Source organism: Myotis myotis, unplaced genomic scaffold (assembly GCF_014108235.1).
Source record: "Myotis myotis isolate mMyoMyo1 unplaced genomic scaffold, mMyoMyo1.p scaffold_m19_p_7, whole genome shotgun sequence".
NCBI lineage: Eukaryota > Metazoa > Chordata > Mammalia > Chiroptera > Vespertilionidae > Myotis > Myotis myotis.
Window position 1 is genome coordinate 66,520,850 of NW_023416379.1, and position 15,305 is coordinate 66,536,154.

General features: G+C 38.7%; 1 protein-coding gene across 1 annotated transcript in view; it reads left to right on the forward strand.

The window, feature by feature from the left end:
- Nucleotides 1-5,320: 5,320 nt before the first annotated feature.
- COL9A1 (collagen type IX alpha 1 chain) overlaps nt 5,321-15,305 on the forward strand; it is a 99,912-nt gene continuing 89,927 nt past the window's right edge. The window contains exons 1-5 of the mRNA XM_036317289.1: nt 5,321-5,334; nt 5,837-5,913; nt 7,042-7,119; nt 7,256-7,388; nt 14,352-14,748. Coding sequence (XP_036173182.1) covers nt 5,321-5,334; nt 5,837-5,913; nt 7,042-7,119; nt 7,256-7,388; nt 14,352-14,748 — 699 coding nt within the window. The remainder of the gene's footprint in view (nt 5,335-5,836; nt 5,914-7,041; nt 7,120-7,255; nt 7,389-14,351; nt 14,749-15,305) is intronic.

Here is a 15,305-nt window from a genome sequence, read left to right on the forward strand (position 1 = left end):
CACCAGGAAAACAGAATGGTCACAACTATATTGTTGGATTGTTGTGAGGTACAAAGGAGAGTATAATGATAAACATTCTTGAAAAATCATAGCATGTTATGAAAGAGAAGGTCTCATTGATGCTGAGGTAAACTTAAAGGATTTACGAATCACAGTTTTGCAGGAGGAACAATCAAAAGTGAAGCAAATCACCAAAGATCTGAGTATTAAAGGGAGGAGGGGGCTTTGAATTGATTGACTTTGATATCTATAGGTGAATTTTTTCAGTAGTTTTATATTTTCTAAGAGTTTTGAGCTTCTAGCACCACCACATTCTTTCTTACTAAGAAGACATAAATACAGCACCATTTACTGCAGCAGAGTTGGGTTGAGTGGGAGAATTAAGGAGAGACCGTTAAAATAACAAGAACATTTGTAGCTAAAATTTATTGAGTTCCAGGCACCATTTTAAGCTCCAGTTTAATTCTTATAATATACCTATCACATGGGTACATTTATTATTCACATTTACAGGTGAGGAAACTGGGTCACAGTGAGTTTTATTATCTCTCCAGGGTCTCCCAGCTACAAAGTGTTGGTGCTGAGATTTGAACCTAAGCAGTCTGGCTCCAGAGCCCACAACATTACCCTTGGAGATAGATGCCTTAAGGCTCGAAATTGGTGGTGGTGAGGGAGGGCAGAGAGCATGGCTCATATATATCTATGTAAAACAACCAAGAGTGGAATATTTGCATAAAAATCAAAGTTATCTACCTAAAGACTGGAAATCAAATTCTAGTCAGATTTCTTTGCCTACGTTTCAAATATCAGGATTACACTGCCACCTAGTGTAGACAAAACATTTCACAGAGTGTGAAAGCTAGTGAAAGCATATAGAATTTCATAGGATGCAACATAAAACAACATTTATTTTAGGGTTCTTTCATAAAAGAGAAGGAAAAATTCAGAATCAAGGTTCTCTCTCTTTTACTGATAAAGGGTAGCATAGAATTCAGGAGCACACATATTCTTTGGTTGATAAATGATAATAGTATAGAAGGGAATCCTTGGGTTTCTGCAGTTAATTCTGCCAAATAAATTTCTTAAAAAACTGTTTTTATTTATTTTAGAGAGAGAGAGGAAGGGAGAGGAAGAGAGAGATATAAACATCAATTAGCTTCCTCTTGCATATCCCCAGCCGGGATCCAGTCAGTAACGCAGACATGTACCCTAATTGGGAATGGAACTGTGACCTCCTGGTTCATAGGTCCATGCTCAACCACTGAGCCTTATGGGACGGGCTCCCAAGTAAATTTCTTAATACACATCCAATAATAAAATTAGTACAAGTTTTTTCATCAGCTCAAAAGTTACCAGCGGTTCTTATGAGTTCAATGTATAATTATTTTAAAAATTAAACATAAAGCAACAGATGAACAACAACAAAAATAAACAAACTCAGAGATACAGACCAGAGAATGAAGGTTATCAGAAGAGGAGGGTGGGGGGAGGATAAGAAGATAAAGGGGGATACATGGTGAAGGAAGGGGGCTAGACTTTGGGTGGTGAGCTCATAATAGCGTATACAAGTGTCATATATTTAAGTTGTACACCTGAAATTTATATGTTATTAACCTATGTTACTCCAATAAATATAATAAAAAATTATCCAGCAAATACTTATTAAACACTCACAGTCTGCAAGTCAGTATCAGTTGTAACAATGGAGAGGCAGCTTAACGGAGTTGAAAAGGTGACCATATGAGCAGCATTTCTCACTGGACCGCAGCACCAGCAGCACCAGGGAGCTTGTTGGAAATGTAAATTCTCAGACCCACTTTAAATCTCCTGAATCAGAAACTCCTGGGTGGAGCCAGTGCTATGTTTTTAACAAGCCATTCAGGTGATTCTGGTGAAGCTTTGGGGAGCCCTGTTATAAAGGAAGGCTGCCTGGCCGGCGTGGCTCAGTGGCTGAGTATTGACCTATGAACCATGCCCGGGTTGCGGGCTCGAGCCCCAGTGAGGGGTGTGCAGGAGGCAGCCAATCAATGCTTCTCTCTCATCGTTGATGTTTCTATCTCTATCTCTACCTCTCCCTTCCCCTCTGAAATCAATAAAAAAATATTATAAAAGAAAGAAAGGCTTTCCACTGTGCAGAGAAACATTCAGATGGGCCAGCATGTGAAGTTTATTGGAAGAAACCAAAGAGGCTTAGGACATATATCAGTTGCTACAAATGGAAGATTCACAAAGCAGCAAATATATAGCAACAGCTCCTAGACGCACATGTGCCATGAAGGGAATTGATTTCTCTCTTCCTTGGGGAAAATGGAAAAACTCATATTTTAGAGAAAGCACAAGTAATATGGGGGGTGGGGGGTGGTTTGTGTTAAATAACACATTCTAGTTTTAACGGTCCATGGCGAGCACACATTTATGTGTGAGTGATTTCAGAGAGAAATGGCTATCATCATGGGGCTCTATTTGCTCGCTATGTATGATTAGGCTACAATTACAAGGATAGAACCAAAATAAGCAGATTAAAAATAGAGCTTTGATTGTGGTGAAATTTCTTTACAGTAAGACTGAACCCAATGCAAAACTGTGGGAGTCCTAGTTTTAGCAACTCTCTGATTGTTAATCAGCTTCGCAGCCGGAGATTTCCATGATACATTTCAGGCTCTAGCTGTGGCTGATTTGCAGCATCCTCACACAACTGATGTGTTCCACCAGGCACTTCGGGCCTTTTATTTTTAAAACCAAGCTAGACAGAAGAAAGCTTAAAACTAGGTACTTGTAGGAAGCTAGTTTTTAGTGCCTGTTTGTTTTAAGCTATAAAGTAAGTCAAAATAGTACTCATGCATCTTTAATTAATGTTATTAGTTTTTGGTAACTTCCCTTCAAGAGAATACTTGCAAAATAAAATAGTCATATTAAAGCTAAGGAACTGGTCCTCCTATTTTGTGAATTCTTTGAGGCATTTCAATGGTTGTGCACTGCAAATAAAGAACTTCAGTGAAGAGGGTCCCCTTGCAAAATGCCTTTTTTTCCTGTGGATCAAGGGCTGGCTTATTTTGTGTGATTTTAGGATGTCAGGGAGGACCCTGCTGCACAATTTCTCCTCTGAAGTCCTACCCTTAGAGGTTCGGTTCTTTGGGTTAATAAACTGCTCCATTTAAATAGGCCCCAGTCGACTTACAAGAATGAGCAAGACTATGACCACTTGTGACTTGGCCAAAAGGCTGCCCTCGGGAATTGGAATTCTGACAGGTGGAAGGAGAATTGAAGCACAGTGGTCCCTTCTTTGGAAAAACTGCTGATTGAAATTACTGTTCAAACAACTCTGTTATTCTTAGTCTCTTATTCTGTAGGTCAACTCTGTTATTTTTAGACTGTAAAATAACTTTGTTTTTAGCTTGAATAATAGAAAAGATAAACTTAACTGTCTGACCTTGCAAGCTAGCCATCTAAAGGGGCTGATACACTGACTGATAATAATTCCCATATTCTCATGCCAAGTGTTTGTTCATCCAAGGTTACAGGTGTCCATATAGATATGTACTCAAGGTCACAAAATTGTCTGTATAGATATGATAGGTGTTTGTTAGATATGACATGTACTCAAGGTTACAAATTGTCTGTAAAAATAACTTACACAAGGCCCTAAAAAAGATATAAAAAGAGAATGCTTCCTCCTTTGGGTGTTCAGAATTTGACAGAGGTAATCTGCTCTGAACCTGTGTGCAATAAAGATGACTCCTAACTAATTGGCTCATTAGGCGTCTTGTCCAGCTCACTGATTTGTGATATAACAGAATGACAGGGCCTCGTGGAAAGCTCCAAATGATGTGAGGAACTGGATGTCCCTATGCCATGGAGACAGGGCCCCAACAGGTAGTTCACGACTAGAAAAAGGATGCTGAACAAATGGCACAGATGGTTCCAAGCTAATCAGGGCAAACTCCCCATCGAGCTGAGGGAGGCAGAGGAGGAAATAACATTTATGAAAATAAAAAAATAAAAAATAAGAAACAATGCTATTTATTTTTCAATTAATTTAAAAATAAAAATAATGTTCAAGGAAGCAAAACTACCTTATGCTAGATACCACAATTTATTAAGATAACTGGACCTTCTGAACCTAAATGTCCCTGTTATAGGACAGGACTGTCATATCCCCTAAGATGGAGCCAGAAGCAGGTTATCCTGAGAGGGTGGGGTGGGGTCTCTCTCTCTCTCTCTCTCTCTCTCTCTCTCTCCTTGGTTCTGGACAGAGAATGTGTATGTGTGACATGGTCCTGACAAAATCTCTCTCTACAGGTCTGTGCTCCCTGTAACCTGCTCTCAACTTCGTTATAGAGGATAATGTACTGCTTATTTCCAAAGATATTCTGCTTGGCTCTGGTAATTACCGAGTTTAAGAAGAAATAAGAACTAGGGGCCTGATGTTACATTTATCAAGCACTAAGAAGGAGCTAATATGTATTGAGTAATTAACTGTGCAACTTTGGACAAGTTACAAGTTACTTCATTTTCTGTGCCCCAGTTTTCTCATCGATAGATTAGGAAGCATTTTAGTCTCACCTTATAGGGTGAGAATTAAACTCATTAAGCTTCAGGCATTTTCCACCGAGAGGCACGTAGTGAAGTGTTAGCTATAATGACAGTAATATGAGGAGTAATGATTGTCCTCCTGAGGCAAGCATTCGATTCTCTGAGTTGCTATCTTGCTTAATTCTCAAAACAATTGTTTTAGGAACTACTTTCAACCTGTTTTTCAATGGAGGCAACGGGTGTGACAGGCAGGTTAACTAACTTGCCGAAGGATATGTAACTAGTAAACTTCAGAACAAACGAGGATTCAAACCTAGGTTGGATGGGCGCCAAGGCTCCCAAGAGTTCCCACATCTTCCTGTGAGCTCCCCGGACCCCAGTCCTCTAAAAGGCTCACTGTGCTCGTATAGCAGTTCTAAAAGCGTCCACTGTGTTCCTGTCGCAGTTCGCCTGGGTTTTTCTAGTGAATTTCTCCACATCCTGATTTTTTTTTTTTTTTTTACTTTTCAGCAAATTTTCCCTTGCAAATCCCTCCTTCAATGTAACCTTGTTAGCTTGGGGGCCACACCCCCCACCTTTCCCCACCCCTTCCTTCTCCTTTGGTTTAAAGTGTCACCAGATGGCTCTGGTTCACTCTTTTGCTTGTAGCCCTGACAGGGGCAGGAGGAACCAAGGCTGGGTCCCAAACGCCTCAGTCCTGGGGTGACAGTGAAGGGGTCTTTGGGGAGTACTGACTCCCCTACAATCCCTTCTTCATTGGGACGATTGGCAACAACAAATTGGGAAAATGAAGACCTTCTGGTAAGACCTTGACACTGGAAAGAGTGGTGGGGAGATGGCTAGGGGTGACAAGATGAGAGGAGGTAAGGGGAGAGACGAGAGGAGAGAGACAGGAACAGAGACAGAATTAGAGGGAGGCAGATGAGAAAGTGAGACATAAAAAATTAGCAAGCATGGGAGACAGAAGAGAGAAAGAGAAAGAGGGAAAGGCAGCCACCAAAATGGAGAGGCAGGAAAACTAAGATGAAAGAGAACAGAGTCAAGGAAATAAACAGGGAGATAGGTAGAAATGGAGACGGCGAGGTAGAAAAAACAATGAGTTAATGATTGTTTTAGAGTAGGAGCTGAAAATGTGAGAATTCATTAAATTTCTCAATAAGACTCCAAAGTCAAAATAAAAAAAATAAACTATACTGAGATTTGATCACCTACATTAATTAGGTTTTTACCATGTTTAAAAATACTAAAGTAGTCCCCAGCTGGAGGAACTTCTATATGAATCATTTTCTTTTCTCCTTTTCAGGAAAATTTCAGTTTTCTTCTTTGTATGCGGTTTCCTGGAACCCTGTGCATCTGCAACTGCCGTCAAGCGTCGCCCAAGTAAGGGCCACAGTGTCTAGATTTTGAAATATCACTTGTTCCCAGAAGGGATCAGGCAGGGCGGTGGCTAAGTGAGGACTGAGTGAGGCACCCATGGTCCCTCATACGCTCTCTCCAATTCTGCTTTGGCCATGGATACTCTATGGTTTTCTGTGGTAAATGCTGGGTATAAAGCAGAATCGTGCTGTGATCAAAGTTGGCAGGAAAGCCAGTTTGTTCAGATGGCTAGGTGGATGGATGGATGGATGGATGGATGTACAGAAGCCATTAAACGGGGATCACCGGGGGATTTGTTTGATGTCCTGGGATGCCTGGGCCAAAGCTTTGCAGCTGTAAGATGCTTTTTCGAAGTGTAGGAAGTTTCTACCATCAGGCGAGTCTCAGGGCACAAGGGTTGTATAGTTACAAAAGGCCTTCTGTGGCGGCAAAAAATACTCCTTCGCCACAACCCCCCACTTGTGTAAGGAGCACCCCATTTCATTCTAGGATTCCCTATCAAATTAAGTATTTAACCCTTTTAATTTTCTTCTTATTACTCTTCCTCATTTTAGGATCCTCGCAACAGTCTAGTTGGGACCCTTATTAGATCTCTTAGAATGAGCTTCTGAAATTAAATGTGTTCTCTATATTTTATTTAGGATCAGTGAACCAGAGACTCCACCAAATCCCTCCTCTATTTGACAAAGATTCCTAAGAACTCCCCTATTCAGAACTCTCATTGAACTGGCTCAGGCCGGCTCTGGATTCTCTTGGGAATTCTAAAATTTGTGGTTTTTAAGGAATATTTTCTAGCCCAAACCACCAAAAGTTTTCCAAACAGGCCTCTGACACTGTGCCATTCAGAACGCTGTGCAGCACCATGTCCAAAAGGAACAAATTCCTAACTTCCCCCAAAGGAGCATCTTCCCAGCACAAATTATTAAAGCACCTTTGTGCCTTGCTTCTCTTCCAGGATGAATGAGTTATAATCAGTCATAGCGTTAAAGCCAAACACACTACTTACAAGCAAGCTGCTTGGTATACTATACTGTAGTGCTTTAAATAATTGCTCAGCTCTTATTATTATTGACACATTCCCCATGATCCCGGTAAGAGGTGAGGTAGGATGACATGTGATCTCTTTTGCAGGATTTCCTATCAATTCAGTTCCTAATGGTGAAAATGAGCTCTGTCCAAAAGTGAGAATTGGTCAAGATGATTTACCAGGTGAGTAGCAATGTTTATATTGAAAATGCATGCTTTCTGTAAACCTATATAAAATATTATTTTACTTGGGTAGGCTGTGGAAAAGAACAAAACCAATCTCAATGTGGACTTTTAATTTTTTGTTCCCTTTTTATAGGGTTTGACTTGATTTCTCAGTTCCAGGTAGATAAAGCAGCATCTAGAAGAGCTATACAAAGGATAGTGGGATCAACTGCATTACAAGTGGCTTACAAATTGGGAACTAATGTAGACTTCAGGATTCCAACCAGGTAATATTAAAAAAAAAATTAATCTACTAATCTGCCTCAAATGCATTTTTTTAAAAAATATATTTTTATTGATTTCAGAGAGGAAGGGAGAGGGAGAGAGAGATAGAAACATCAACAATGAGAGAGAATCATTGATTCTCTAATGGGGATTGAGCCTGCAACCCAGACATGCGCTCTTGACTGGAATCGAACTCGGGACCTTTCGGTCTGCAGGCTCTATCCACCGAGCCAAACCAGCTAGGGCCCTCCAATGCATTTTTTAAAATAAAAAGCTAGCCAATGTTAGAGAACTTTCTTGCTCAGTGTTTCTTGAATTATGATTTTATTTAAATATGAAGGAATTATTTACTTATCTATCTTCAGTGCCTAAATATATGAATGCCTTTCATGTTTTCAGTATGTAATTTCCCATTCCAGGGGCGAGCGTTGGGGGTGGAGGTGGATCACCGAGACTATTATTGACTCAGGACAAGTTCTTATTACTCAATGCACTGTTTTTCTATAATTTGTCTGGTTTTGACTGAAAGAAGCCTCTGTGAAAAGTGCCAGAGGTTAAGCATAAATTTAACTAGGAGCCCCTGAGTGGTTAGAGAACTCACAATGGTGCTGTTCAAACGTCCCGGTGCTGAAATGGAAACACACATGCAGTGCAGGAACCAAAGTAGATCTAAGGCCCTGAAGGAGTAGCTCAGTTGGTTAGACATAATTCTGACATACCAACATTGTGGCTTCAATCCCTGGCCAGGGAAATACAAGAATAAACCAATGAATGCATAAATAAGTAGAACAACAAATCAGTGTTTTTCTCTCTCTCTGAAAATCAATTTTAAAAAAATCAAAATGAAAGCAATGATACCCAGAACAATGGTAGTGATAATAATAATAAAAAAATCCCCCACTTCATTTATCTCTTTCTCTGGAATTCTTTTATCCTTCAAATCACTCATTACTGAGATGCTTTTGTGTAAATGTAAGTGTTGAGTCATCCCATTGTTATAAATGAGCTTCAGGGCTTTCAGTTTGATGTCACCTAGTACCTTATATGTGACTATTATGATTATGTCTCAGTGCACTGAAAAAAAATTAAGATTTCTTTGGTAGATGAACAAGCAATTTAGGGCTTTGATAGAAATTATGGTGTAAAGGTAAATAATGATTAATTAGAACAGTAAAGAATATTACAGAAACTCTAAATGTTTATAATAATGGAAAATTTGGTCAAATTAGAATATTCTGATATAGTGCGAGATGCAGATAGAAATTTATGTTTTGAACATACTATATTTTATAAAATAACTAGAGGCCCGGTGCATGAAAATTCATGTACTGGAGGGGGGTCCCTCAGGCCGAAAAGGCCCCTCTCACAGTCCAGGAGCCCTCAGGGGCAGGAAGCGACCCCGTGATCAGGGGAAGGCGATGCCCCCATCATACCTCTGCTGCTGCCACTGCCGGCAGCGCAAGCCTCGGCTGGCCCTGGTTACCTGAGCCTTGGGCTAGCCCTGGGCAACTGGGCAGCCACCATCTGAGGCTTGCCTGCACCTCAGGCCAGCCCTGGGGGGCTGAGGGCGGGTCCAGCTGCACCACATGCCTGCCACCCTTCTCCCCTCCCCCCACCCACGGGGCTGAAAGGACTGGGGGACTCTGGTGGGGCTGAGGGGACTGGGTGCTGCCATCTTGTGGCTATGGGTGCCGCCATCTTTGTGATGGCACGACGGTCAATTTGCATATTCCCTCTTTATTAGACAGGATAACAGTGTGCTGTATACTTACTTTGATAAATTTCCCAATTAACATTAAACCTCATTCTCATCACAAACCTATGGGGAGGACATTATTATCCATATTTTATGGAGGAGGAAACTGAAGTTAGAGACTTTAAGTTACTTGCATAATGTCACAGGGTTGGGAGGTGCTGGAAAGATTGAAACCGCAGGCAGAATGGCTCCAGAGGCTGTGCTTCTAGCCACGATTTGATACTGACCCTGGAAATCCATTCCCATTTGGAAAGGTTAAAGGCATAATAACAGCAATTAAGCTTTTTATCTTATATTTTCTTTTTTTAAAAATATATTTTATTGATTTTTTACAGAGAGGAAGGGAGAGAGATAGAGAGTTAGAATCATCGATGAGAGAGAAACATAGATCAGCTGCTTCCTGCATATCTCCGACTGGGGATGTTCCCGCAACCCAGGTACATGCCCTTGACCGGAATCGAACCTGGGACCCTTCAGTCCGCAGGCCGACGCTCTATCCACTGAGCCAAACCGGTTTTGGCTATCTTATATTTTCTTTTCATGCACAGACATGTTAGTTGTCTTCCTAAATAATTTTTTTAAATGTTCATATATTTTAATTTCTTTAATAAAAGAGTAAAACATGACAAAACCCCAATGCTGACTTAATTTTCTCTTCTAAAATTTAAGGTACAATCACTGACTTTAAATACAGAGATTGAAGGGCACACAGACCCCCTACTCCCATGTACCTTTTTTGTTGTTCTTCTCTAAGTGCCTAGAATTACTCCAAATACTTTTTAACAGGTCATAGTCAATGTCCCATATTCTCTATCTCCATGACTCTCTGTATCCCCACAAATACTAAAAACTCCCGCTTTACTGGCAAGGCTTACTAAGTTGAAAAAAAAGAAAGGACATAGAAAAAAAAAGAAAGGATGAAGAAGGAAGTAGGAGAAAGAAATACAAAGAGAAAGAGGAGAGCCAAAGGCCTAAGATAGATGGAGTCCCAAATAGGTAATAAAGTCCATTCTTGGGCAAGTTACTTAGATAAACTTAGCTTCAGTGCCCTCAGACTGAAATTAGGAATAATAATAACTGTGTCAAGAGCTCCTATGAGGAGCAAATGTAAATCAATGGAGAGAGCTTGAATAGAGCCCGGTACACAGTGGTAGTTGCCATAAGTGGTGGAGAGCACCAGAGGGGGAGAGTGTCTGCAGGTGCAAGTCTTTTCTCCTTAGTGAATGCTTTCTTTTCAAGCTGCCCTCCAAGTCCTAATCATTAAAAAACCAGGTGGCAAGACAGAGGCTGGAATTGCTCTCAGATCATGCAGGGGGTAGACTGCCTTGGTGTAAAGGGAATTTCTATGCTGGAGAATATAGGTTCTGAGTGAGCAAAATAGAAGCTTAGTAGTGGGAGGGAGAGGTGAGTATGGCATTTGGGATGAATGAGATAGAGTCACAGATTATTCTTACTTTTCTTTTTCAATTTTTTTGAAAGAGCATGAGACAATATTTTGCTGTTTGCATTCTTTATTTTGGGCACTATAGTTTCTCATTCTCAACTCATACTTACAAACATGCCATGTTTGTGTGCCTTAACAAATACAATCTGTACCTTTTCCTTGGGTTAAGGTCATAAACAAATGTTTCAAGGTCTAAAGACTTCTTATCTTTTATTCAAACCCTTATGGTTCTCCTTTTAAGATACTCTGTGCAGATTGTAACATAATGAAATAAATGATTTATAGACCCAGTTTCTTTTAAATTATGTATGCTGTCAAGTTTACTTATCCATGTGCATAGCGTATTTGCAAGAACCGAATCTGAGGTGTTCAAAAAAAGACAGTGGGACTGACTGTTCTATAAATTAGTGAGGACTTCTAAAATGGTCTTAGGTCTATACAAATACATATATATTTCATTAATTTGAAACAAAGAAATTTTCTTTTATCATATTGACATACTATTTTAGCCTACTTTAAAATATTTAATAACATTATAATCTTGATTATGTTTGTATATATAAGCATGCACAAATTATATATGTGTATATATGTATGTATGTAATCTTAATGGACATAAAGGAAGATAGATAAATATTTTTGGTTTAACAATATGTCTATAAATGAATTGTTCTTCTAGCAAACTCACCACGACTCCATTTTTAAAAAGTTTTTGGCATAACATAACCAAGTTAGAAGTAAATGGGGACATCATGCCCTATGCTACTTTCAACATAATCCCTTTGCTCACGAAGCAGGAAAGATTGGGTGAAGCACAAATTGGGAGGATTCTTCCCTTAACCTCATGTCTTTGCAAAAGAGTTGCTCAAGCAAGTTACCATGACTTCTAAATTCAAATCAAATACATTTGTGTTTTTTTTTTCTGGGACTGACGAAATTCTACATCCTCGCTCAGTACATGTGTAAACACATAAATTGGTAACGTAGATTTTTTAAAAGCCTATAACAGTGGTTCTCAATCTTCCTAATGCCGCGACCCTTTAATACAGTTCCTCATGTTGTGGTGACCCCCAATTTTATTGTTACAAATTGAACATAATTAAAGCATAGTGATTAATCACAAAACAATATGTAATTATATATGTGTTTTCCGATGGTCTTAGGTGACCCCTGTGAAAGGGTCATTCGACCCCCAAAGGGGTCGCGACCCACAGGTTGAGAACCGCTGGCCTATAAGAAGAGTGCTTTAAGGAAGAGAAGAGGACAAAGCATTAGGATTTATCTTCCTTCTATAAAAACCTCAGACCTCAACAGTAACTGTCTTGGGCAAAAAAGAAAAACAAATTCTTTAAGCATCTAGTCTAGTTAAATCCAGATTATTAAGTGAAAATAATATTAAATAACCTATTTGTAATTTAAATGGATACTAGTCAAATTTCACCATTGAATAAATCTTTTATTTATTTATTTTTTTATCTTGTTAATCCTCATCCCAGGATATTTTCCCATTGATTTTAAAAGAGATTGAAAGGGTGGGGAAGAGACATAGAAGAGACACATTAATTGATTGCCTCCTGCAGGGCCCAGGGCTCCAAACTGAATCTTTTAAAAATGTACTTGTTAAAACCTCCTGCACACTTCACAGACATAAAAGATATGTAGTGAGCAGAATCGAACCTGGAAACCTTCAGTCCGTGGGCTGAGGCTTTACCCACTGAGCCAAACTGGTTAGGGCTGAATAAAACTTTTAAAATTTATCTTCCAGCTCCAAATTGAGGTCAGTTAAATGAAACGTAAAAACTTCTATGAGGTTTTATAATTATACAACAGGCAATATAGTATGTTGTCATTAATGAGTCTTAGTTTCTTTCCGAGAAGTTATTCTGGAATATGTATATTCTGAAAAATCTAAAGTTCAAGGGAAATATGACAAACAATCAATATTGAAAATATCAAAATAGATGTCGTAGACATTTTCATTCTGGGGGAATGTTTCTTATATACATGGTTTTTTCTTTAGCTCCAAATTGAATCTTTTAAAAATGTACTTGTTAAAACCTCCTGCATACTTCACAGACATAAAAGATATTTAGTGAATTGAAAGGTTTGAAATCATTTAAGAATGTGTACTGACAAAAAAATTCACCCAATATTATAAATAAAAGCCAGTTATTTTAGAAAAGAATATCTAAAAGAAGTACTTGGATGATAAAAGAGTATTCAGATGAAAAGTTTCACATTTTTATAAAACTAACAAAGCAATGAAATTTGTTGACATAGTTGACCCATTTTATTGAAGGCTTGCAAAAATGTTTGCAATTAAGAGTTATATATTTGTTTATTGCTATTATTATAAGGGATGACAAAGTTTTATAATTAGAGTAAAGGCAAAAGTAAAGGCAGAAAATCTTAGCAAGTTGAGTTACTTTATGTATTGCTAAACATGCTTAGAACAGAGGAATTTTTTGGTTTAGAAATCCTTGACCCCAACAATATGTTTTAATGTAACTGGCAACAACACATATGCCAATACAATAAATTTATGTTATGAATTTTAGTTCGCAACACATTAAATCAGCATCCATTTAGATATTTATTTTTGCCTTTCTCTTTTTACTCCTCACAAGAAGGGGGCTACTATATATACCAGGAGTTTGACTTGGAGAGAGGTTATGTGGGATTTTGGGTCTTGGCCCATAACTGTTATCAGAAATGTCAAATTTCATTATTTAGTTAGAAAAATTAATTGGCATCTATTTTTATTAGCATTTCTTCCTTACTTAGGAATATTTCTATACTTAGAAGGAATAAGGTAGAAGGATAAAACCTTCAAGCCCTTGAAGGTGAAGTTTACATTTAATATGTCTTGATTTTTTACAAATTTGGTCCTCAGGTTCTAGCAGTTTGGTTCAACCGAAGATGATCCAGGTAGTTGTTGCAGCTACAGATCACAGTTCCCACACAGACTGGAGATGCCTTAGGGCCACTGATAGTCTTAGGCTGCCATTTAAAGCAATAAAGTAGCAATGATATAGATTCAGTTGTCAGATGGAGGAACAACTAGGTTGGAGCAGAGAATTAAGAGCTGGTCACCTTTCCCTTGTCTCACATCTAGTGACAAACAACAGCTGCTAATTTAACATCACACTTCGAACTCCCTGAAAATTAAAATTTCATTTTCAGGGTGAAAGAATTATTCAAGTCTGCACAATTACTGATTTTCAAAATGCTTTTATGGGTGTAGGATATAATCATGGAGGGAAATACCCAAGCAATTATGAAAATAGCAAATAATCCTAACATGTTATATTAAAATAAAAAAATTAAAAGCTGCTTTAATTAAGTGGTCTCACAAACTAGCAGAGCTGATTTGGATTCCAAATGATCTCTTCTTTCATATGTAGGAGAAATGGTGCCAAGAACTTTGTAAGAATGTGTTTCTTGGCTGAGATGAAATTGCTGAACAGTAGCTCTTTAGGCAGCATAAATAGGAATATTGTTGGGATTGTGTGGCATTGGGAACTCTCTTTAGCTTTGCGGGAGGGTTTTTTTTTAATGTGTGTTTTAGGATGGAGCATAAATGTACATGAATAATTGAACTTCTGTGAAGGCCTTTATGGACAGTCATGAAAGAACAAATAGCGCATCGTTTTCCACACTGTAGCTTTTCTGTAGAGCTAGAACCCAAAATAGCGTAAGAGAAGATGGTAATATGCATGGGCACAGAAAACAAGATTTATGTTTACTGTGTTAAAATTTACACAGGCATTTATATCCCGGTGGGCTGCCTGAAGAATACTCCTTTTTAACTACTTTTCGGATGACTGGAAGCACCCTTGAGAAGCACTGGAGCATTTGGCAGATTCAGGACTCCTCGGGGAAGGAGCAAGTTGGCGTGAAGATTAATGGCCAAACAAAATCTGTTGCATTTTCATACAAGGGACTGGATGGAAGTCTCCAGTCTGCGGCCTTTTCAAATTTGCCCTCCTTGTTTGACTCCCAGTGGCATAAGATTATGATTGGTGTGGAAAGGAGCAGTGCTACTCTTTTTGTTGACTGCAACAGGATTGAATCCTTGCCTATAAAGCCGAGAGGCCAAATCAATGTGGATGGCTTTGCCGTGCTGGGAAAACTTGTAGATAATCCTCAAGTTTCTGTTCCGGTGAGTATAAAATCATACACGGTGGTAGATTAAATCAAAGCCAGATTGCTAAAAATGAATTCCTCAGAGATCTTTAGTGATCATCTGCATGTCTTATACAATGAACAGTTACTTATCTTTTTTTATTCACTCAAGCACTTATTAGAAAAGCCCTCGGTACTATTTTGTGTATAGCATGTACCAGATAGAATGGGGATTCAGAGGAATTTAAGTAGATGGCTCCTGGTCTTAGGAGCTTAAAGTCTATTTGGAAGTTGCTACATGTCCACCTGGAGTACCCAGAATCCTTTGGAGGGGACTTAAAAGAAACCAATACTCATGTGGTATATATTGTGTATAAATAATTAATACGAAGATTCAAAGTAAGGTTAAGATGAATGATGGATTCAGTTAGTCAAGAATTCCATGCTTCTTGAAAGCAATGAACCTTGAAATGGAAGGATTTCAATTGGCAAAAGAAGAGGAGAAAATGCATTCTAGCTTAGGGAAGAGCATTAAAGAAAAAAGAAGCAGAGAATAAGTAGACCACATTCAAAGATCTGAAGTGTGGTTGGTTT